The sequence below is a fragment of the Notothenia rossii genome, assembly GCF_949606895.1.
Source record: "Notothenia rossii genome assembly, chromosome: 4".
Lineage (NCBI taxonomy): Eukaryota > Metazoa > Chordata > Actinopteri > Perciformes > Nototheniidae > Notothenia > Notothenia rossii.
Window position 1 is genome coordinate 51,203,138 of NC_136902.1, and position 23,067 is coordinate 51,226,204.

At 41.4% G+C, this 23,067-nt stretch overlaps 1 protein-coding gene across 3 annotated transcripts in view; it reads left to right on the forward strand.

Annotated features, from left to right (window-relative positions):
- Positions 1-23,067, forward strand: part of porcnl (porcupine O-acyltransferase like) — a 41,748-nt gene that overhangs the window by 10,217 nt on the left and 8,464 nt on the right. For all 3 annotated transcript variants that reach the window (XM_079675483.1, XM_079675484.1, XM_079675485.1), the window contains exons 2-11: positions 1,063-1,205; positions 1,486-1,678; positions 3,201-3,244; positions 6,440-6,621; positions 7,365-7,495; positions 11,038-11,163; positions 11,652-11,752; positions 14,243-14,319; positions 22,336-22,399; positions 22,762-22,847. In XM_079675483.1, coding sequence (XP_079531609.1) covers positions 1,070-1,205; positions 1,486-1,678; positions 3,201-3,244; positions 6,440-6,621; positions 7,365-7,495; positions 11,038-11,163; positions 11,652-11,752; positions 14,243-14,319; positions 22,336-22,399; positions 22,762-22,847 — 1,140 coding nt within the window. In that variant the 5' untranslated portion in view covers positions 1,063-1,069. The remainder of the gene's footprint in view (positions 1-1,062; positions 1,206-1,485; positions 1,679-3,200; positions 3,245-6,439; positions 6,622-7,364; positions 7,496-11,037; positions 11,164-11,651; positions 11,753-14,242; positions 14,320-22,335; positions 22,400-22,761; positions 22,848-23,067) is intronic.

Consider the following 23,067-nt stretch of genomic DNA (forward strand, 5'->3'; position numbering starts at 1 on the left):
AGGATTGTTCGCTCAGAGCTGTAAATGAAATGTCCCTTAACTTTCCCCTTAACTGCCGAATCGGAAGCTCTGAATCGGAAGCCAACTTCAGCGTCGTTATTCGAAGTAGATTCTAATAATTTACAAGTTGCACATAAGTGTTGTTGCACAACAGTGTTGTCGTAGTCTTAAGTTGTTTGAGTGGGGGGGGGGCTGCAGGGAGGAAGAGATGTTGCCCACTGAAACATCCTGTTGTGGAGGTATGTACTCTGCAGGGATGTGTTAATAGAAGAATATAATAGAATGGCAGGGATGAAATCCTCTTTAATGGTCACACATGCAGAGCACACAGTGACATTTGTTCTCTGCTTTTAACCCATCCTAGTACCAGGAGTCTGGTACTAGGAGCAGTGGGCAGCTATTGCACAGCGCCCAGGGAGCAATGGGAGTCGGGGGAAAGGGGGTTGTCTGGTGCCTTGCTGAAGGGCACCACGGCAGGGCAGGAGGTGAACTGGGACCTCTCCAAGTAGCAGTCCACCCTCCATTTTTAGGTCTGTTCGGGGACTTGAACCGGCGACCCTACAGCTCACAGCCCAAGCCCCTACTGACTGAGCCGCTGCCGGACTAAGTTTGTGATAGAGGCTTTAATCAACTTTGTGCTCCCTTGAGAATTCATTTAAATCTGTAATTATGCTGCTAACTCAAATGTAAATTGTAATCAATGTTTACATTTTGTGAGTTTGTGATAGGCAGGCCTATCATAATGTAAACTGCCTTCAATCCTGTACATTAGTATTGTTATATTGTGTATTCAATACACATACTTTATAGATATATCCTTTATTACTGATATGTATATTCACAGTGTTGTATATCATACTGCTGATGTGACGAACAATGTCAAAAATTGGGATCAATAAAGTATATCTCATGTTATCTCATCTTAGGCTGCGCTTCAGAGGGTGTTTCCTTACAGACCTTCATTCATCTAAACCCCTTTGGTTTTTCCAATTCTTTTGTCTAAGTTTCATGGGTTGATAAGTGTTGTAATAATAAATTGTGTGTGTGTGGATGTGTGTGCAGCTTGAGGATGGAGCTGTCTGTCCGGCTGGTGGTGCTGCAGCAGCTGTGGGAGGGCTGCGGGGTCAGCACGGTGCAGCAGGGGGGGCAGCAGCTGGGGGGGCTGCTGCTGCTCTGCCTGGCCTGCAGACTCTGCTTCAGACTGGGTGGGTGCTCTCTCTTATCAGCAAGCCTTCATAGCAACACTCGTCTTCATTATTTCATGTGGATATAGCTCAAGAAAAAGGATGGTATGGTTTCAACACTACTCCTATTCAAGATCAAGTGACAGTGAAATAGAATTTCTTTTTTTTAAACATAGTAGATTTTCTGTCATCCATGTTTACTACAATGGGCTAGAATATACCTAAATGCAACCGGTTTATGATGTGATGTACGATGAAAGCTTATCATCATTTATCAAATCTTCTTGCTTGTGTTCCTCAGGAGGTGAGTCCACTGTAAAGCATGTGTTGTCCGTGCTGGCGGGGGTGTATGGCCTCTTCCTGTTCTTCCAGCTGCACATGCTGTGGGTGCTTCTGCTCAGTGTGCTCTGCTACCTGGTTCTGCTCCTCAGCCGACACTCCAGCAGCAGAGGAGTCTTCCTCTCTGTCTTCATCCTCATCTACCTCCTTGTTGGGTGAGAAACAACCTGCAAAAACACATATGTTCCTGGAAGCTGAAATCATTTTCGGAAATCTAAAACAAAGAAGGGAGTGGGTAATGGCCTCTTCTTCGCGTCTTACCATCTTGCACAGGTGCTGTCGCGGCAACAAAATCTGTACACAGACGGTTACACAGAAATATAAACACCTAACAAAGTATTAAATACCCCTCTGTGGTACTGTAGGTACACAATGTGCCATGATGACACGCACACACACACACATCGATTTATGCTTTGGAGAAACACTCGTTATCGTCATGTCAGGTTTTTGGTGGATTTAATCAAGTCTTGGATTGCAGAGTATGAATGTCCTCTTGCTATTTGCAGTTGATAAATACTTGTGTAAAGTTTGTGAAGGCAGGAGGAAAAAAGCTTCCGCAATCACCATCTCCTCTCCGTTCCTCCAAACCCCGCCCCCTCCCTGAAAATAATGAGTGACAGGCTGATAGTAACCCGATAGAAACTTTATTATTCACTTAGTCACTGATTGAGATATGATGAAGCTAACTTAATCTCATACATGCATGGGATTGATGTAACTGTAAGAAAGAGAATGTAAGTTTGCACCCACATGCACTATTTTTGTTTTTATAATGCTGTTGTAAATGCTCCTGTTGTCTGTTGTGTTCAGACTCAAGTCATGTGTGTGATGCCACATTCAGTATCCTTTCTTTAACAGAAGACCGTTGCTAGAAGCTGCAGCTAGACTGCAGAAGCATTAGTTTTTTGTTTTTGAGGATGGAACAATTTCACACACAGATATAGGGAGGCTAGACCAATACAATTGATTTATTTGGTTTCTAAATTAATGTCAAGACATTTATGTTGTTGATTTCTGATGCACTTTCTAAATAATAGCCTGTGTGAGGCTGTTTGAGGCTGTCTGTGTGAGGCTGTGTGTGTGTGTCTGTGTGAGGCTGTGTGTGTCTGTGTGAGGCTGTGTGTGTCTGTGAAGCTGTGTGTGTCTGTGAGGCTGTGTGTCTGTGAGGCTGTGTCTGTGAGGCTGTGTGTGTGTCTGTGTGTGTGTCTGTGAGGCTGTGTGTCTGCCAGTAGGAATGTCGTTGTTCGTTCTGCCTGAATGTTGGCATTGCTTCTTGAATTATTGCATTGTCAATGTCTAAACTTGGTTTTGTTCTTTCATTTTATCCTGACTCATTTCAGTTTCAGAGGCCAGCAAAGTAAACTGCACCAAATAGTCCAACTAAAAACCCAGCATAATGTTGCCAACTGTTAGGAAAGGAACTGTCTGCACTAGCTCCATAAGCTGCTAAGTCTAGGTAAAACACTGAGAGCCTGTCTCTTCAGGCCTCGCTCACAAAAGCCACTAAAGTCCAAATGTTAATTCTTAACTTAAACAAGTTGCAGCCTGTTCGAGCGGCTCCTGCTCACTGCTGAATAGTTTCTATCTATCCATTCCATAAGTAGTCAGAATACCCACACATTTCTGGTGTAGAATACATTGTAACATTTTTGTTTTTGCCCCTCTTCCTTTCAGAGAGTTGCATCTGATTGACATGGTGACCTGGCATAAAATAAGAGGTAAATATTCCACCAGTCGTCCTGAGAACACTGTCACTGATGTATGTTTAGTTGTGTATTTGAATCAGTTGATAGTACCACATAGTTCCACAACTATGTATTTAATGTTCCCATTTCCCATCAAAGATCATGTTTATCCTTTTACAGTTGTTTTTTTTAACTTTAAAATAAGTAAAAACTGACAGTGATATGTTTTACTATGATAGGAAACAGAGAATGGGTCATATGGTAATAAATCTATTGCTTTGAAAATCAATGTTCAAAAGTTTGTGTGAACCTGTCAGCTATGGAAATCTTAAAAAGTATAATATTGTAATGTATGAAAATTGTAAAAACAATATATTATCCTAGGATGTAGTTCTTAGAAAAGGGATTCTACCACACATTTAGTAGTCGTTACGAAATTCCACAATTCTCAATGTCCTATTGGACCCGAGGGTGAAAACAATACACTGCTGAAACTACTTTTGCTTTAAAGATGACCTTTAGACACATCATGATAACTTTATTACACACCTTAGCATAACAATCATCTTTAGTGAATGGAGCTTGAGTGCAATATCATTTATTAACAGGGTTGGGAGGGTTAGTTAGAACAATTACAGTTACTAGTTACATGTAAAAAAAAAAATCGGTAACTTAATCTGAGTATCAAAATATATAATTAATGTAACCTGGTTACCTTTCATTACTTTTGGATTACATCAATATCAAATAAATGAAAATAATAGAAAATAAATAACAATAAGATGTTTTTTAATTATGCAATTTTACAATGTAACCGTAGAAAAGAAGAAGCCAAGATACTTCATATCCAAAATGTAGTAACAGTCATAGTTCACAAATGCTTAATACTAGGCCTGTCACGATAATACATTTTGTTGGACGATACATTTTTATGGAAATTATTGCGATAAACGATAATATTGTCGGCGCCGTTTTAAGACCATTTTAGACATAATGATAATATATAATAATAATTCAAGTACATCCTTTCAAACATAACTTTTTATTGAACATTCAACATTGCAAATGAAATGTGAAATAATATCAAAATATATAAATTATATATAATAAATAAAACAAATTAATTAAATTATAATACATTAATTAAATCACACACAACCAAAACAATAAATTAAATAGAGTCAGGCTGGAAAACAGAGCTCTCTCTCTCTATATATATATATATATATATATATATATATATATATATATATATATATATAAATAAATAAATAAATAAATATGAGCACACATTATCTCACAAGCAAAAAAAAACTCCTTAAAACAACAGTCAAGTGTACAGTCCACTGTCAAACACCCAGATGCCTCAACAGGCCATATCCAAATCTGTTTTTCTAAGTTTTCGAGCAAGGAACACCAACATGTTTGCATTGTCGGGCGGGGGCTCTCCATCTCCAGCTGCCGTGTTTGCTCCCAGCAGGGAAAACGGAATGGGGTGGTTGTGTTTTAGGTGGTTTAAAATGCGTGGTATTGCCTGCTTTTGTCGCTACCTTTTTTAAACCAATGCGACACACCGCCCGGCTCATTCAAGTCCGTAGGTTCGCCTCGTTGATTTGGTTTGAATCCAAAATACTGCCACACCGGAGAATCGAGATGTGTAGTTAGGTTTTGTAACCAATTCCATTTCACTTTAAATTCCCCGCGAGTAAGTCACACGTTGTCTCCCGCTTGTCGCTATATTATTAATTTGGCTGCTACGCTGCTGCACGTGCACGCGGAGTGTCCTGACCTGGCTGTGTGTCAGCCCCGCCCCTCACAGCGCGCCTGGCAGCCACAGCGCTCCAGGCTAAAATGCTGGTCACATCTTTATGTAAACGGCAATTTATCGAGCTCAGAAAAGTTATCGAGTCCATTTTTATTTATCGTACGATAAGTCAATTTATCGATTATCGCGACAGGCCTACTTAATACATTAATCAAAAGCATGCACTCTATTTTTGTTTAATAAATCAAGTGTCCACTTACTGCATTCAAGATAAATGTATTTAAAATAAAGAATTAAAGTAGCCTAAATATAAACCATAAAGAAAACTCATTCTGTACGTCTACTAGTCTTGGGCGGTATAATTTTTTTCATACCGTCATACCTTGCTGACATCATACCGTGGTATACGGTATATGACTTGGGTCGACATGAGTGAGGTGGCGTTCGGCGGCAAATAGATGTTTCGAACGGTATATTATATGTTCGGTGTAAAATGCAGCCCGAGCCGGTAGACGCTCGCAAAGTGCCGCGACGTACACGCAAGTGCAAAACAAGGGCTGCATACATGACACATTGTGCAAATGGCACATTTTGAGATCGGATACAGGACGCGTTTGTCGATGTCTGACGTTGTTTCCATTGTGAGCTAAGTTAACAATATATCATCATACATAAACATTTTCCGGGAGTAAATACTTGACTTATTGAATAAAGTTTGCTATATTCACTCACTAGTTTGGCAATATTATTCCGTGCATGTGTTAAAAACCTTATTTCCATTTGATTCATTGAATTACTCGCGTGAATGTTTAGCACGTAAATGCTTTCGTTTTTAAACCGTCCGACCTCGACTACAAAACCATCAACCAGTTGCATAGGATTAAAAAATTTCAACACTCACTCACCCCGTCTTAAACATTCCCAAAGAAGTGCCTCTGTCTCTCGTTGTGCTGGATGAAGTCACTGGCGACGAGTAAACCCAAAATAGTCCCAAACAGGCGCAGAGGCATTTTTCTTTTTTACTAGTTGTCCGAGTTCGGGGCCGGCAAATGCTGCCGCTATCTCGCTCAGCTCAGCTCTGTGCTGAGCTCTGAGAGCGGGAAAGACGGACTGCCCTCCCCTGCCCTCTGCTGGCGCGTGCTGTGCATTACAACCAATGTCGTCCCTGTCAAAACTCCGTGTCAGTGTAATAGAATGAAACGCATCTGTGATTTGGCGCACAGTCTGTGACGTCACGGTATTGAAAATCATACCGACGGGATTTCGAAATACCCTGGTATACCGTAATACCGTCATACCACCCAAGCCTAACGTCTACCTATAATATATCTATCTTTAGTTCAAAATGTGTTGTAACACTGCTATCCTGCTAGTAATCTCTATTCTAAAAAAAAGGTAACCGTAATCTGGTTACTTTTTTCTAAATGTAATGGTAATCGAAAATGTGTATGTTTGTGTTTCAGGCTCTCAGATGGTGGTGGCCATGAAGGCCATCTCTCTGGCCTTTGACCTGGACAGGGGGGCCGTGAGCTGCCTGCCCTCCCCAGCTCAGTTCCTGGGCTACGTTCTCTTTGTGGGCACTGTAGTGTTCGGCCCTTGGATAAGCTTCTCCACTTATCAGAACGCCATTGAGGGCAAAAAGCTGGTGAGTACATCTGTCCAGCTGTGTGCACGGTGCTCTCCATGCTCAGTGCTGTGGTGTTGAGTGTGGTTGCGGTCGAATTGTCCTAAAATCAGCTCCTATCATCTTTTCCTAACCACTATTCCTTGACCTCTGTGAGAAACGTCAGGACTCAGGAATAGAGTGCTTTGAGAATCCGACTGCACTGACACTATCCGACGTATTCATGATGCGCAAAAGGAAGTTATTAATGTGCGTCTGCTGTGGGGAAACTACAGTTGTCTGTACAGAGGACTACTGTAAGAGCACATAAAGACTTTGCACCGTGTGTTATAATGGGTTTTATGCCGCTTTTATGAACATGGACAACAGTGAAAAATACACTCTTTATTACCAAGATCTGAACTTAAATAAAAAAAGTAAAGTGAAGCTTATTGTGGCTCACCCCATTCCGCTCAGTAAACACTGAAATGTTGACTTATTATTTATTTTACAGTGAAAAATTCATGTTCAAAACAAAGTCACGATAAATGTTGCATCCGCAAGGCATTGTGGGACAGCATTTCCTTTCGTAAAGGAAGGTCCAGTGTTTCCAAAGCTAAAGGAGGTTATAAAGGAAGTTTCAAAGCTCCTTTTTCCTATCATCTAGACAAGAGAGTTCAAACAGCTCTTATCATGGCGGCCACTGGGGTACTTCCAGGTAATTTCACTCCGTTAGGAAGGTTCCTAAGATAAACTGACATTTGACCGCCCGGTCTGTTCCTCAGAGCTGGCGCTGGCTGGGCAGCTCCTCCCTCTGCCTCCTGAAGAGTCAGGTCTGCCTGCTGGTCTCCACCTGCGTCGCCCCCTACCTCTTCCCTCTGTTCATCCCCATCCATGGAAACACAATCACACAGAAGTAAGGCACCTTTAAAAAGATCTTTATCCTCCTCAACTAAGACATTGAGTCAATACAATACACTGGTTTGTGAACATGCTTTCTGTCTTTCTCTCCCTGCTTCCAAGATACATTTGAGAAAGGTAAGAATTGTTTTCAGGGTTAGAGTTTGCTGATTTCCCACAGGCTTCCATAGAACAACTGAAGTGTGTTAATACAAAAAATGTGGCATTGGATAATGGATAAATGCTTCCATTGTCAGCACATGTTTAACCACTCAAAGGTCAGTCGGTCTCTCTATCATACCTACCTCTTCTGGTCTGGACCTTTAGACTTTTCACTTTTGAACCAAACCAAAACAGATAGACATGTCGTGTGTAACAAAGCTCACAGATCAAATGTTTGTAATGACAAAAACTCAAACAAGAGTCCTGTGCTTGGTAGTTATCAGTAGTAAGGTGTTTTAGGCCCTATTTACATGGAGATGAAAATGAACCGAATTCGATATCAAAAAAGTATTCTGTTCACAGGCAATCGGCTCAATAAACTTGTCCTTCCACACGAGACCGCTGGAGACGCTGTAGTACATATGCCGGGCCTGTAAGTGGCCCGGCACAAAATACACCAAAAGCAGCGAAGAAGACCTCCCAAGCATGGTAGCCATGGTTGCCCTTCTGTTTTTTTCGCCGGTCAACATGTCCGTTTAGAAAAGTGCCGGTCAAAGGTCTTCTTTGTTATTTATTGAGCTTTAAAACAAATTGATAACGATTCTATATAATAATATAATAATAATAAACGGAGCCTCTCTTTTCCTCCCCCTCTCCTGACAGCCCGTCAGTATCCGTGGTCTCATGCAGCAGCTGATCCAGTAATGAGTGACCCGACAGTAAAAATAAACATATTTATAACTAGTTTAGGTAGTTTGAGAGGTAACTAAAATAGCTAAGGGTGATGATCTAACTTGAAGTGTGTGTTTTGCTCCGCTCATCGCTCCATCACAGCGGGCGGAGCTGCAGGTTGTCATGACGAGCTGCGTGTCTCCGTCAGCAGCAGCTGATCTCTGATCTCTCTCTCCTGTCCGATAAGACTTCACTCGCGTTTATGTCCATATCGATCAAATCTAGCTGGAGGCTCCTGCTGGGTGCACTGCCCTGCGAGATACCGGGACCTGGCTCGAAACACTCAGTTGTTGGCAAAACACATCAGCAATGACGCGGGTGACACGGGGGTGAGCAGGAGAGGTGGGGAGAGGCGGGGCTATGGCGAATAGGGCGTACACATGGAGCCGTTTGACCCCCCAGACCGTTCCGTCCGCAGATCTACCCACCTTGGGACCCGTCATCGTTTGAGGGGTCCGTTTCCGCGGTTCCGTTACGGCCTCGTGTGGACGAACGGTCTATACCAGTGGTTCTCAAATGAGGGTACGCGGACCCCTAGGGGTACGTTGGAGTACTGCAGGGGGTACGTGAGATTTATTTTATATTAATGAAAAAAACAACATAAGTAATGCATTTAAACAAACTACTAAGAGTAGATTAACTACTTTATTCAAAAGTTTACAGTAATTCTGGATAATAAAATGGGAAAAATAAACGGGGTACTCTTTTCCTCTCCCTCTCCTGACAGCCCGTCAGTCTCGTGCAGCTCGCTGAACCTCTAATAAGTGACCCGACAGTAAAGAATAAATATATTTATAACTAGTTTAGCTAGTTCCAGAGTGGATAAACTAGCTAAGTGTGTTAGGTCTAACTCTTAGTGTATTTTGCTCCGCTCAACAGTCCGTCACTGCGGGGAAGCTGTGATCATGCAGCGCTGCGTGTTCTCCGTCAGCAGCAGCTGATCTGATCTCTGATCTCTTTCTCTCACGTCCGGTTATACTTCACTCGCGTTTATGTCCAAATCCATCAGATCTAGCTAGTTCTAGTTAATTATATGACTGCCTGCGTGTCAAAGGACCTAAACAATAAGCGTTGCTTGGCAACGGCCGCAAAGTATAGCGCAGCATTATGCATTTGTTTATACGAGGGGTCAAAATCCCAAGCTCATAAAATGCTCATATTTTTGTTCTCTTCATTCCCCACGCCCCAAAATAAATAAATATACTAATTTTAGGAAAAGTAACGAAGTTTGAGCAGTGTGGGTTTTATATTAACAGTTACACATATTTAAAAACGCAAAGTGTAATAACTGCAGTTGCCTTCCTGTCACAATGACGAAGATCCTCAGTGAAGCACAAGCCCATGTCTCTCACTAAATGGTAAGTACAACTTGTTAAAAAGATCAGTTCAATGCAACTAATGTCGTCTTAGCGTTATTGCATGATTTTGAAATTGGTTTGCCATGAATTTAGTGATGGATTGTAAACATTTGAAATGTAGCATTTAAGTGTTTCTCATGTTTTTTTAATAAATCACACTGATGGTGCAGCACTGTACTGTACCTCTTTATACAGGCATTTTCCCCCTAACAAATAGTTTTTGCGCTGATCAGGGGGTACTTGGCTGAATTTGTTTTTTCAAAGGGTGTACATTATTGAAAAAAGTTTGAGAACAACTGGTCTATACGAACCGTCTCCATGTAAACGGGGCCTCAGTTAACTATTCCTTAAGGCCCTGACACACCAAACTGACACCAAAGAACACGTCCCGACGGAACACGACTGTTGTGTCGCCTCACGTCTCCTGCTTCTTGGCCAACAGTCGCACTGGAACACACCGCAAAGGCTTTAGCCGACGGCCAAGTTGCACGTACGAACTGCGCATGCGTGAGTGGCAATAACTCTCCTTACCAGCAGGCGGCGATAGTGTGTATTCGTCATTCAAAAGAGGCAACAACCGGAAGACAGAGAAGAAGAAGAGACTCCGTGATATAAACAAACAACAAATAGCGTGTGCATTCCATTTTCACTCTCGTCCATCGAAAACATGTCTTGTGCGGTACTGGAGCTATCAGCCATTGGAGTGTTGCTTGCGGAAGACATTCTTCGTGCCTTCTTAAAGCGTTTGTTTACGTCCCTCACTTCCGTTTCGCTTCTCATGCACTGATTCCCTAGCTGAACAGCCAATTCAACATGTTGAATCGGCCATGCGTCGGCCATGAAAGGCCAAATAAGGCGTGTCACGGCCGACGGTGCGGGACACACCAAATTTGAGTTTGGGCGACAGGGCACGCTTCGTCGTCCGACTAACTAAACGGCCGATTTCGGCCTGGAGTGTCAGGGCCTTTAGACAAAACATCCTGGTCTCAGGGTCAGCTCACTCGCTCACTCACTCACTTCATCAGCTACCATGTCTCTCATGGGCTTCATCATTAGATGAAGATGGATCAGATGTCATCGTATGCCCCAAGTATGAAACATTCTGAGACCAAACCGGTGAAGATGCAATTTTGTCACCTGTGTTGGATTATCAGATTACTTTAGTGCCTTTTTTAAGTTATCTGTTCATAAGGAAGTACTGAAGTTACACTCAAAGGGGGTTGAGATGTCCTCTTACAGGAAGTCTAAGTGAAAGTGATAACCGTGTTTGAGTAACGGTAATGTGTGTCTTTGTGTTTGTGAACAGGTGGCTGCATGCGTATGAGAACGCAGTGTCCTTCCACTTCAGTAACTACTTTGTGGGTCACCTCAGTGAAGGCACCAGCATGCTGGCTGGAGTGGGGGCCACTGAAGAGAAGGACAACATCAGATGGTAAGAGCTGAGCAGGGGGGAACTGCACTGTAGAGGTAGACCTGTTCATCAGACACATTGTAAGATATTCAGCGGCCAAACCTGTGCTAACGAGAACCTTTATTTATTGATAATAGTAATTGACTTGCTGGTCTGTCCTGCAGGATTCCAACATCTTCTGTAATAATGATGCTGAAGTCACCAATAATTCACTACAAAGTTCACACCTTTTTTGCAGTCTTTCAGAAACAAAACCTGTATTTCTTAATAATATTACATGTTTGGATTCCCTTTCCATATGAATTAGTTGATAAATGTTTTCTAATAATGCATAAGTGATGCTTTTGTGCTGTGTATTTATATATATTTTCCTTTATAGGTCTCTGTTATAATGTCGTATTCCTCTTGACTGAAGTTGGCGGTATGCGATTGGTCCATTTAGTGCGGTAGAAGAAGAGTGAAATTATGAGTTACTGTTCATGAAATGTGTCTCTGTGCTTATTGTGCAGGGACATGAGTGTGGTGAAGCCTCTCCGTGTGGAGATGCCCCGCTCCATGGTGCTGGTGGTGACTTCCTGGAACATTCCCATGTCTCGATGGTTGAAAACCTGTAAGTGCGTACATCTTCAGAAAGATTCAGTCCTGCTGCCCCACACAAAACCTGCTGGAGGCTAACGTCACTCACTGATCCATGGAGGGGAAACCTTTGACAGACAGTCATGGTCCCCAGAGGATGATCCCCCTTTTAGTCTAGTTGCTAGCAGTGTGAACCTGGAAATGTTGAGTACCCCAACGTTTTATATTGGAAATGTATAGTAGGGTCCCCAGCACATAAAAACTGCCCGATGCTAACTGCCATTTCAGATCCTGAAAATGTCCGAAATGCATTCCGCTATCTCCAAAACCACAATCGGTCAGACCATTTACTTACTATTGTGGACATACAGGACTGTCTCAGAAAATTAGAATATTGTGATAAAGTTCTTTATTTTCTGTAATGCAATTAAAAAAACAAAAATGTCATACATTCTGGATTCATTACAAATCAACTGAAATATTGCAAGCCTTTTATTATTTTAATATTGCTGATTATGGCATACAGCTTAAGAAAACTCAAAAATCCTATCTCAAAAAATTAGAATAGTTCCTCAGACCAAGTAAAAAAAAAAGATTTATAACAGCAAAACACAATCAAACATTTGAAAATGTCCATTAATGCACTCAGTACTTGGTTGGGAATCCTTTTGCACGGATTACTGCATCAATGCGGCGTGGCATGGAGGCAATCAGCCTGTGGCATTGCTGAGGTGTTATGGATGCCCAGGATGCTTCAATAGCGGCCTTTAGCTCATTAGCATTGTTGGGTCTGGTGTCTTTCAGCTTCTTCTTCACAATACCCCACATATTCTCTATGGGGTTCAGGTCAGGGGAATTTGCAGGCCAATGGAGGACAGTAATGCCATGGTCAGTACACCAGTTACTGGTGGTTTTGGCACTGTGGGCAGGTGCCAGATCATGCTGGAAAATGAATTCCTCATCTCCATAGAGCTTTTCAGCAGACGGAAGCATGTAGTGCTCTAAAATCTCTTGGTACACAGCTGCATTTACTCTGGGCTTGATGAAACACAGTGGACCAACACCAGCAGCTGACATGGCTCCCCAAACCATCGCTGACTGTGGGAACTTCACACTGGATTTCAAGCAACTTGGATTTTGTTCCTCTCCAGCCTTTCTCCAGACTCTGGCGCCTTGACTTCCAAATGAAATACAAAACTTGCTTTCGTCTGAAAAGAGGACTTTGGACCACTGTGCAACTGTCCAGTGCTTCTTTTCCTTAGCCCAAGTCAGACGCCTCTTCCGTTGTCTTGAGTTCAGAAGTGGCTTGACCATGGGAATACGGCTATTGTAGCCCATTTCCCGGACACGTCTGTGAACAGTAACTTTTGATACCTGGACTCCAGCTTCAGTCCACTGTCTTTGAAGCTCCCCCAAATTCTGGAAGCGACTCTTCTTCACAATGCTGTTAAGGCTGCGGTCATCTCTCTTGGTTGTGCAGCGTTTCCTGCCACATTTCCCCCTTCCAACAGACTTTTTGTGGATGTGCTTTGAAACTGCACTCTGTGAACAGCTTGCTCTTTGAGAAATTTCTTTTTGTGTCTTACCCTCCTGATGGAGGGTGTCAATGACGGTCCTCTGGACAGCAGTCAGATCAGCAGTCTTCCCCATACTTGTGATTTAGTTTACTGAACCAAGCTGAGTGTTTATCAAAGGTTCAGGAAACCCTTGCAGGTGTTTCGAGTTAATTAGACGATTCAAGTGATTCGTTGAACACCCTACTAGTATACTTTTTCATGATATTCTAATATTTAGAGATAGGATATTTGAGTTTTCTTAAGCTGTATGCCATAATCAGCAATATTAAAATAATAAAAGGCTTGCAATATTTCAGTTGATTTGTAATGAATCCAGAATGTATGACATTTTTGTTTTTTTAATTGCATTACAGAAAATAAAGAACTTTATCACAATATTCTAATTTTCTGAGACAGTCCTGTAAGCTATAATGTTAATTACGCAACTTAAGCTAATTGTGCAAATTGCCCGACATATGTAAGTTAGCATTCAGTAGTTTTTATGAGCTGGGGACCCTACTATACATTTCTAACATAAAACGTTGGGGTGCTCAACATTTCGGTTCACAATAGGACTCTATGAGCTGCAAATAGACTGTCACCTTTCCTCTGTTGCTCCTATCAGATGTCTTCCCTTTTACGTACACAACACAGTGTCATATTTATAGCTGCATAACTTGATCAATCGGAAGAAAACATTTAAGCAACCATTTAGAAAATCAGTTCATGGTTTCAGTTTCTTAATTAGCAGTAATCCTAATATTATCTGCTTCCAGCTACTCTGTGAGGCTTTTCTCTTTTTTTTGGTCATACATACTGTACATTATAATACATTTAAAACCTTATGGTTTTAGACAAAAACAAGCACATTGATCATCACTCATTTTGTATTAACATGTTTTATGAAAGATACTGTACATTATAACCTCAGGATGTTGTGTTTAATGCGTAATGATCCATGTTTTCAGATGCCTTTAAAAACGCCATGAAACTGGGGACTTTTCCTGCCATCCTGGTGACATACACAGCCAGCGCTCTGCTGCATGTGAGTGACAGAAAGACTCTTTTCTGCTCGGCACTTAACAGTGTTAGGGGTATTGCTTGTATACTTAAATATACTTTTTTTTTTATAAATCTTTTTATTAGTTTTCGCACAGATATCAAACAGACACTTTCAAGACATTACATGTAAAATATTGTGTTTTCCTAGTACAGTTGACAAATAAACACGAACCCCAATACCCCGCAATCTCATTCACACAAACATACAAGGGGGGGGGGGGGGGGGGGCCGCAAGGAAATAAAAACAAAACTAAATAAAGGGTGAATATTAAATAGTATTTCAAAGAAAAAGGGGGGGGGGGATGCTCTGCTGAGAATTAAGTATTGGGTTCTTCACCAATAGTAAGGGTGTCAATGTGGTCCAGAAAAGGCTGCCAGGTATCATGGAATGTCGTCAGGGTGCCCCTAAGGGAGAACCTAATTCTCTCAAGCCTGACGCAATACAGGATTTCATGAATCCATCTATTATGGGTGGGAGGGGAGGAATGCATCCATTTAAGGAGAATAAGCCTCCTGGCAAGCAGAGTGGTGAATGCAATAACTTGTTGTGAGGTAATGGGTGCATTGGGCATCAGAGGAATTCCGAAAAGGGCAGTGAGGGGGCTAGGGTCCACTGTCTCACCTAAGACCTCCTTAAGTGAATCAAATATTGCAGACCAGAACTCCGATAGTTTAGGGCATGACCAAAACATGTGCATGTAGTCAGCCGGAGATTGTTTACATCTAGTGTCAGACAGTCAGGGTATATCCTGGCCAGCTTAGCGTTAGTGTAATGTACTCTGTGCAGAATCTTGCACTGCAGTAAGCTATGCCTTGCACATATACGAGAGGTGTGTACCAGGTAGGGCTGTCCCGAATATCATTTTTTGGGCTCCGGATATTCGGTAGTAATCAGCAGCGAATACTCGAATATTCGGTGCGGAGAGATTTGTATCATTTTTTTATAAAAACATTTTGAAATAAAAAAAATTTCAAAAATGTTTCATAACACGCTCCGAATCCGAGACACCTGACAACACGCTGTTCAGCAGAAGCGCAGAAAGAGCATACTATTACGATTTATATTTATTTATTGTCTCAGTACTTGCAAACATTAAAACAAAATGTGTCCTCTGTAGGGTAACTGTAGGGTCTGCTGTATTGTTGAGGATGTTGATGGCTGGGATGCGTTGCACAAGTTATTATTAGGCTGAGCTACTCAACTTTATGCCATTGCCTTAGCTCCAGATGCAGGGCCGTGGGAAGTAGGGGTGCTGAGGGTGCTGCAGCACCCCCTGGTGGAGGACAGGGGATCTGCACTTCCATAAGATTAAATACAAATATAATACAAAAAAAATGAATTTTCAGCCTTGATGTAACAACATTCATAATTAAGTAAAGATAACACCCTTTTCACCCCGGTTACATTTTCCATTTGCCCCGTACGATGGGCGCTGTAAGTGGTGAAAGTGTATGGCGTTATATTTGTGCCTCTATCCTGAGCACGCAATGAAACATGTTGAGCCTAGAAAATGCGATTGAGCGCACACTTGAACATTTTTGAGCACAGAGAAATATATTTTCTCTCATAAAACTCCTGCTTCGTGCGCAAGCAGACCGCTGCACGCGCTCTCTTTCCCTCGCTCGCTCGACCTCTCCACCCTGTGCGCGCTCAGCTTTGCCTGCCTGCTCGCTCAAGTTGTCACAGCGTTACAAATGTGCCACGAAACCAACCAATCGGAGAACTCGAGAAGATCAATTCTGATTGGCTGGTCCAGCACCATGTAGAGAGAAGAGTTGCGACAGCGGAAGTCCAAAATGCTTGATTGTCACGTGGTTCAGAGAGACTCAGAAAGTTCCCGGAAGTTTGTGGCGGGCCATTTGAATCACGATTTGAATGCATTAATAACAGGATAGAAATGCAATTTTTGGTAGTTATTGGTCAATAAAGGTTTTGATTTACAATATGTATACAACATATCGATATGTGTATGTAGTTACATCAATGTGTTTTTGTTTTTTTTAAGTAAAATGTGCTAATATTTGAGGATTAAGACAAAATAAGAAGTACTTTATTGATACCAATTGGGGAAATGTTAACGCGGCAGCAGCAAAAGACAAGGCATTGTACATTAGACAGTTAAAAGACTAGAATTAAACAATCGAAAATGTAAACATCTTAAATAGAAATAACATAGCAATGCAAAAAGTAGAAAATATACATGGATAGTGTGAACAGCTATCTTACCTGTTAACATACATGTTAGGCTAACGTTGCCTTGGTTACAGAGCCTGTTCCTGTTTATTGCTTTTAATTCTTTAAAACAAATATTATCTTCTTACACTTTTATGAGTCAAGAACATCACATCCTTATTGATATATTTAGAGGGAGGGAAGGAAGGTTTCAAAATTCTGATTAGAATCATTTCTACCATTTCTTTAATTCATGGTGGTTTCAGTAATCCTCTGGTAATTGAGGACATAAGTCATCTAAATGACTAATGTAATCTTTATGACTTTCAGAAAGGACAGGAGACCGTCAATGATTGTCAACTGACAGCACAATGAGTCAAAGCACTAGCAGCAGCAGCAGCAGCATGATGATGTTAAATGTATTGTTTTAGGAACATCCATGTAAATAAATGGAATTCAATAAACATTCAATAGCATGCGTGCAGTTTGTCTGTGCCTTTTCCTCTGTGTTGTCCTGGCATATAGTCTCCCCCATGGTTTGCTGTGCAGCTGGGGGATGCTCCAATCACTCATAGAAAGGAGTACACATGTACGGCTTCCCCACTGACACAGAGAGGAGGAAAGAATGGCTGGCTCAATTCAGCAGGAGCCTTTTAACTATCACTAAAGACAACAACAGCAACAAAATATGTGAGGTAATCATATTTTTCACAAAACGAAGACCACACCCTTGGGAAGCTTAATGTCTTTTTAATCAAAAATAAGGAACAGGGAGAGGCTTGCAAAACTCTGGGAATTGAGACTCAGGCTCAGGGTGAGGGTTTCATTGCAGGTCTTCAGGCTCCATTGAATCCCCCTGGGGTTCTTGTGCTGAGAGAGGGAGACAAAGACAGGAGAAAGGGTTAGATACATCTCGCAACCTATAGGATGGGAAATGGCTGACCTATTTTAAACTTACCTTGTATTTTCACTCTAACTTAAGTCCCTCTCCCTTTGCCATCAATCCAAAATCAGCTGAGCTGCAACATAATACAGAAAGGTAATAATCAACAGAATCACAAGGACATAATATGACTCTGCTAAAAACACTCACCCATAAATTACGTTTTTGTTTACTTGTCTCAAATATCCACTCTAAATCCATATCAATAGCAATGTATCACAAAAATAGCTCTCTTCCTTATTAGTGTGCAACGTTAACTATATTATGCTAGCTTGAACTCCAAAATGGATATCCTCATTTCACCACCTCCACCCACTACAATCACACGCCCCAATGTTATATTTAACTCCCTCCACCCCGGATAAAAGCAAGTTAAGAAGCCCTTTCTCTCTAATTCCACAACGTTGGACGGAATAAACATTAAGAGAACGGATTAATAGGCTGTTCATGGTTAACGTGTGTTGCTAACTTTATCCGGTCCTAGCCTAATCTGTTTAGTTGTCCGGTTGAAAATTAACGCAAGCTCTATGCCCATTGTAGAACAGGAAACAGAAGTTGGTCCAGGTTCTGGTCAACCCAAAATTGTGACAGAGAGAGAAACATGTTTGTCATTCTACCACCTCTAATGCTTACAGCAAGTAATCAATACCTCAGAAGGGTTCATGGCGTACATGTAGGCTACGGTTTGTTAGCTGTTTGCTTAAACTACCCCTATAGCTATGTTGCCGGCTAGCAAACTCAGGCATTGCAAACAATAACGTGATATCAGAAAACTAGAAATGTATAACTCACCTGACACTGTGGTGTGCTTTTCTCTTCATTCAAGTCTGTCATGTCCTGTAATGTCAACGACGGATGTGTAATAAGAACGTCAACAGCCTGATGGCAACCGAAAATCCCTCTCTCATCTCAGATAGAAGATATGATTGGAGACGACCAGCCAATCACAATTGACCTTCTCGAGTTCTCCGATTGGTTGGTTTTGTGGCACATTTGTAACGCTGTGACAACTTGAGCGAGCACAGGCAAAGATGAGCGCGCACAGGGTGGAGAGGTCGAGCGAGCGGGGGAGAGAGAGCGCGTGCAGCGGTCTGCTTGCGCACGGAGCAGGAGTTTTATGAAAGAAAATATATTTCTCTGTGCTCAAAAATGTTCAAGTGTGCACTCAATCGCATTTTCTATGCGCAACATGTTTCATTGCGTGCTCAGGATAGAGGCACAAATATAACGCCATAAAAGTGGGGGATGTTGGCTTATCAGGCGCACGCAGCTCACAGCCAGCGTGAGAGAGAGAGAGAGAGAGAGAGAGAGAGAGAGAGAGAGAGATAGATAGATAGATAGATAGATAGATAGATAGAGAGAGGGGGTGCACCGGTACCGGCGGGGAATGTTGTTAGCTTCTGCTGCACTAACGGATATAAGAAGCTGTTTCTACAATAATGTGGAGGGAGGGCTCTCCTTTCAGACTGAGAGGCACAGTGAGGTAAAGGACTCTTGAGTGTTTAGATCAGGGATGGGCAAATGGCGGCCCGCGGGCCGCATGCGGCCCCCACCTCCTCTTTTTTTCGGCCCTCAGATTAATTAATAAACAACGTAATTAAAAAAAATTTTTGTTTTACTTGTAGTACTGATACCGTCCACTAGACTCCTAGTTACGTCGCGAGCTGCGTACATGATTTCAAATACTGCAAAATAATCTGACACGCATTTGTGTGTATTGTGTTTGTTTCCCGGGGAAACCCTCACAAGAAACACCGGCTGTTGTTATGCCTGCTGTGACGTTAAGTTGTAACTATGCCTTTACAAGTTTAAAAGTTGTATTTATCATCTGAATTTGGCAAAACAAGTTTAATATTCTTAAAACCAAGACTTTGTTTATTTGAAATCAGATGAAAACAAACTTTCACGGACCCTGCCGTGTTATCTTACTACGCTTTTCATTCATAATTTCAGCGGGAGGGAGGGTGAGTGTTGCTGAGGAACAGCAGAGTGCGGGCTGACAGGTGTCTGTGTTGACATTCCCCTTATTGTGGAATAAGGGGAATGCAGAGACTGGCTACAAGTGTTTTTGGTTCAAGTTAGACAACTAATGTCTGGGTTAGTGCTCATGACTTCATGTGTATGTCATCTTAATGGTTAATCTCAATACACACACATTTTCCGCGCTTTCGAATAGTTTAAAATAGTTTTATTAAACTGTTTAATAACCTGTTCAATACAAACATGCCACTTGTAAAAATGAAATAACATTTCTGTGAACTGATATTTGTTTAGTGAGCTTATTAGAGGATGTTCCCTGAAAGATTGTAAAATGTCAATGAAGACGTCAGACTTAGTATATTTGTTAATAATTACATACAACACATGGAATTTTTGTGTGTGTGTGTTCCAAGTTAATCTGCGGCCCCCTGGTGGCCAGTACATCAATGATGTGGCCCCCACCACCATCAAAGTTGCCCATCCCTGGTTTAGATAGTTCACTTTAGTCTAAATTATCTCAGTGGGTCTCAAACGTTTTGATCACAATTTATGTAAACAAATATTTCCAAGGCACTCCTTTATAATTATTAGGATAAATAAAAACAGGTTTCAAATCATTCCAATGTATACTATAGGACAGTAAACCAAAAATATTGTTTAAAACTGGAGATATTTAAAAATATGCATAAATAAATAAATGTTAACTGATAAAATAAGATATAAATGAACCACAAAAATAAAACAAGTTAGCCTACATTTATTTGTTATTGACTATGGTAGGTTATTGGTTATGTTCCCATACTTATTTGATTATTAAAATGCAAACTGATCTTTTTCATATGGGTGTTTTTAGAGTTGTATCTCCTAGATCAGTCTCTAGTTTGGGCGCTCAAAGTGCACCAGATTGAAGCATTTTACTTTAAAATGTAAAAACCCGGGTGAACCCCCGAACCCCCCTAGAGGATGTGACGTCCACCCCCCAATTAAATCATGTTCATGCAATACTAAATACATTTGAAGCCTTTTTATATAAGCTGCCCACCATATCAATACGTTTCTCTGTTTGTAGTGTATTGGTCTTTTGTAGAGGTTTTTCATTGCCAGCTAAAATCTTGCCTAGGGCCAAATTGGTCAAAACCGGCCCTGGTGTCATCCCCACAGCACCCCCCATTTGAAACATGTTCCCACGGCTATGCCCAGATGTTCCCACTTTACTCATTATTTTCACTATTCGGATAAAATAAAAATAAAAAGATATTAAAAAAACAATTTGGTTGCTTGCTTGCAACTATTTTCCAAGCAAAGTAAGTGCACGTTTTTATCATGTGTGACGTTACTGTTTAAACGGCGGATAAAGCAGCTTCATCATGGCAACTTGACAGCTAAGCTAAGCTAGGCTACTACTTACAGCATTCAGGTGACTTTTCAGAGTTGTTGTGCCACCGTGGTAGGCCAGTTTCTTATCGCTTATTTGGCACATATTCTTCTTACCGTCGTTCAATTTAAAATGGTCCCACACAGCTGAAGTCTTCGGCATTTTATGGGTGAAACGAGGTGAAGCGAGGTGAAGCGTGCCGTTTGCGTTCGTGACCGTGAGTGAACGCGATGTCAGGAGCACAGGCTGAGATTGTATATATTTTTTTAACAGTGCAATTCAAAAGAATAAATATAGTATAAGAATATGGCAATTCGCCTTTATTAATAGCATACATTTAGAAAAAAAAAAATATATATTTTTGAAAAAACAAAAATTATTTTTGAAAAAAAATAAAAAAACGAATATCCGAATAATGAAATTGAAACCCGAATAGTTGGCCAACGAACGAATATTCGAATATTCGAGTACAGCCCTAGTACCAGGTCTATTATACGTCCCCACTAATCATCTGACATGTCTTAAATATACTTTTAATATTATTTTAGGATATAGTTTGTGAACGTATGATATACTATGTAATGGCTGTCTTAAACAACAGGTCACATGACACAATAAATAGAGGCTCAAACATTATTTCTTCCATACCGGCTCAGACAAATAACACTCTGGGCCTGTGCAGTTCATCAACATTAGGTACTAATGAGTACTTTTCCCAGGAATAGTTCTGATAGTTCCTGGGATTTTGCGTTGACACCAAAAAGATCTAGAACTAGAACCTTTTTTCGGGAACCTTTTCCCCCCTTTTCAGTCCCTGCTAGAGAGCAGGGACTTTCCTGGGGAGAAAAAGGTTCCAATTTCTGATTGACTGGGCGAATTGCATTATTAGCATTAGCATTAGCCCAGCGCACCAACGGAGAGAGACTAACTTATGGCAACACAACTCCGGGGACAACTCCGGGTACTTCCGGCCGGGGACTTTGGGTGGCAGTATACGCCGTGAAGTGGTTTGCAACCTGCCAGTAAACCCAAAGCAGCAGCAGCAGCAGAAGAAGAAGTGATGTCAGCGGCTCCCTCAGGGACTTATTCCGGTGTGAACGCGATTTACTAGATAGTCCCAGGAAATAAAAGTTCCGGGAACTATTCCTGGGAAAAGTAGTCGGTGTGAAAGCGCCTAATCACTGCTTGTCACCTCCAATCAAACTGTCAAACATAAATCAGGGATCTGTTTCTTCATAGCCTTGCCTCAAATGCTTTCAGTAACATATTTTAGTTTCTAGCTTTACAAAACCCCAATGATCCTCCTTTCACAGATTATGTTTGTTTTACTGTGTATATGTATACACAGTCAAATATATATATATTTCGCCCTGCAGATGTATTTCTTCATGGCCTTTCTGTGGCCCTATAGTGGTTATGTCCAAATTTGAATATTTAATTGTTGTTTTGTTTGTAGTAGTCTTGGGCTGTATGTTTTTTGTATTGTGACTGGATTTGGTTTTGTCAAACCCCCCCTGTGCTCTCTCAGGGGCTGAGCTTCCATCTGGGCGCTGTGCTGCTGTCTCTGGGCTTCATCACATATGTGGAACATGGTACGGGTGAATGCACTCACTGAACCTCCTGTGTTTGTGCTGCTGCTTTCATCTTTCATCTTGTGGAGTTCTAAAGAGGAATTTATTTAAATCCTCCTTTTCCATATCAGCTTTGTTAATAGGAGTTTTCAAGAGAGAACGTTGATCTATTGAACACAACTATTACTGTTATAGCCAGTCTTTAGTTTTTTGTAAGAAAAAGGTAAATATGTTCACCTTATCATGACCTCTTTAGTCAAGAGGCTAAAAAAGACTACATTTCCCATGTAGGTCCTTGTGTGCTCCCAGCATGTGTGATTGCTTTAATGGGGTTTGGTTCTCACACCTCAATGAACAAGGTTGTTGATTTTTCTCATCCTCAGTTCTGAGAAAAAAGCTTGCCTCCATCTTCAGTGCCTGTGTCCTCTCCAGGCCCTGCCCCCCCGACTGCAGCCATCAGCACAAGAAGGTACAGCTTCGCTCAAAACAGACATCTACTTATCAACGGCAAATTCTGTTCATCTGTTGTAAAGCAGTTATGGCTGCCATGATGAACAGTTTCAGGGGAATTGATCTGAAGGGTCTATGCTGCAGACTGTAAAGCTCCCGCAGCCTATTGTAATTTGTCATATTGGGCTCTACGCATATCATTTTAAAGATAGATTGATATAAATGAATCAGCATAAGAA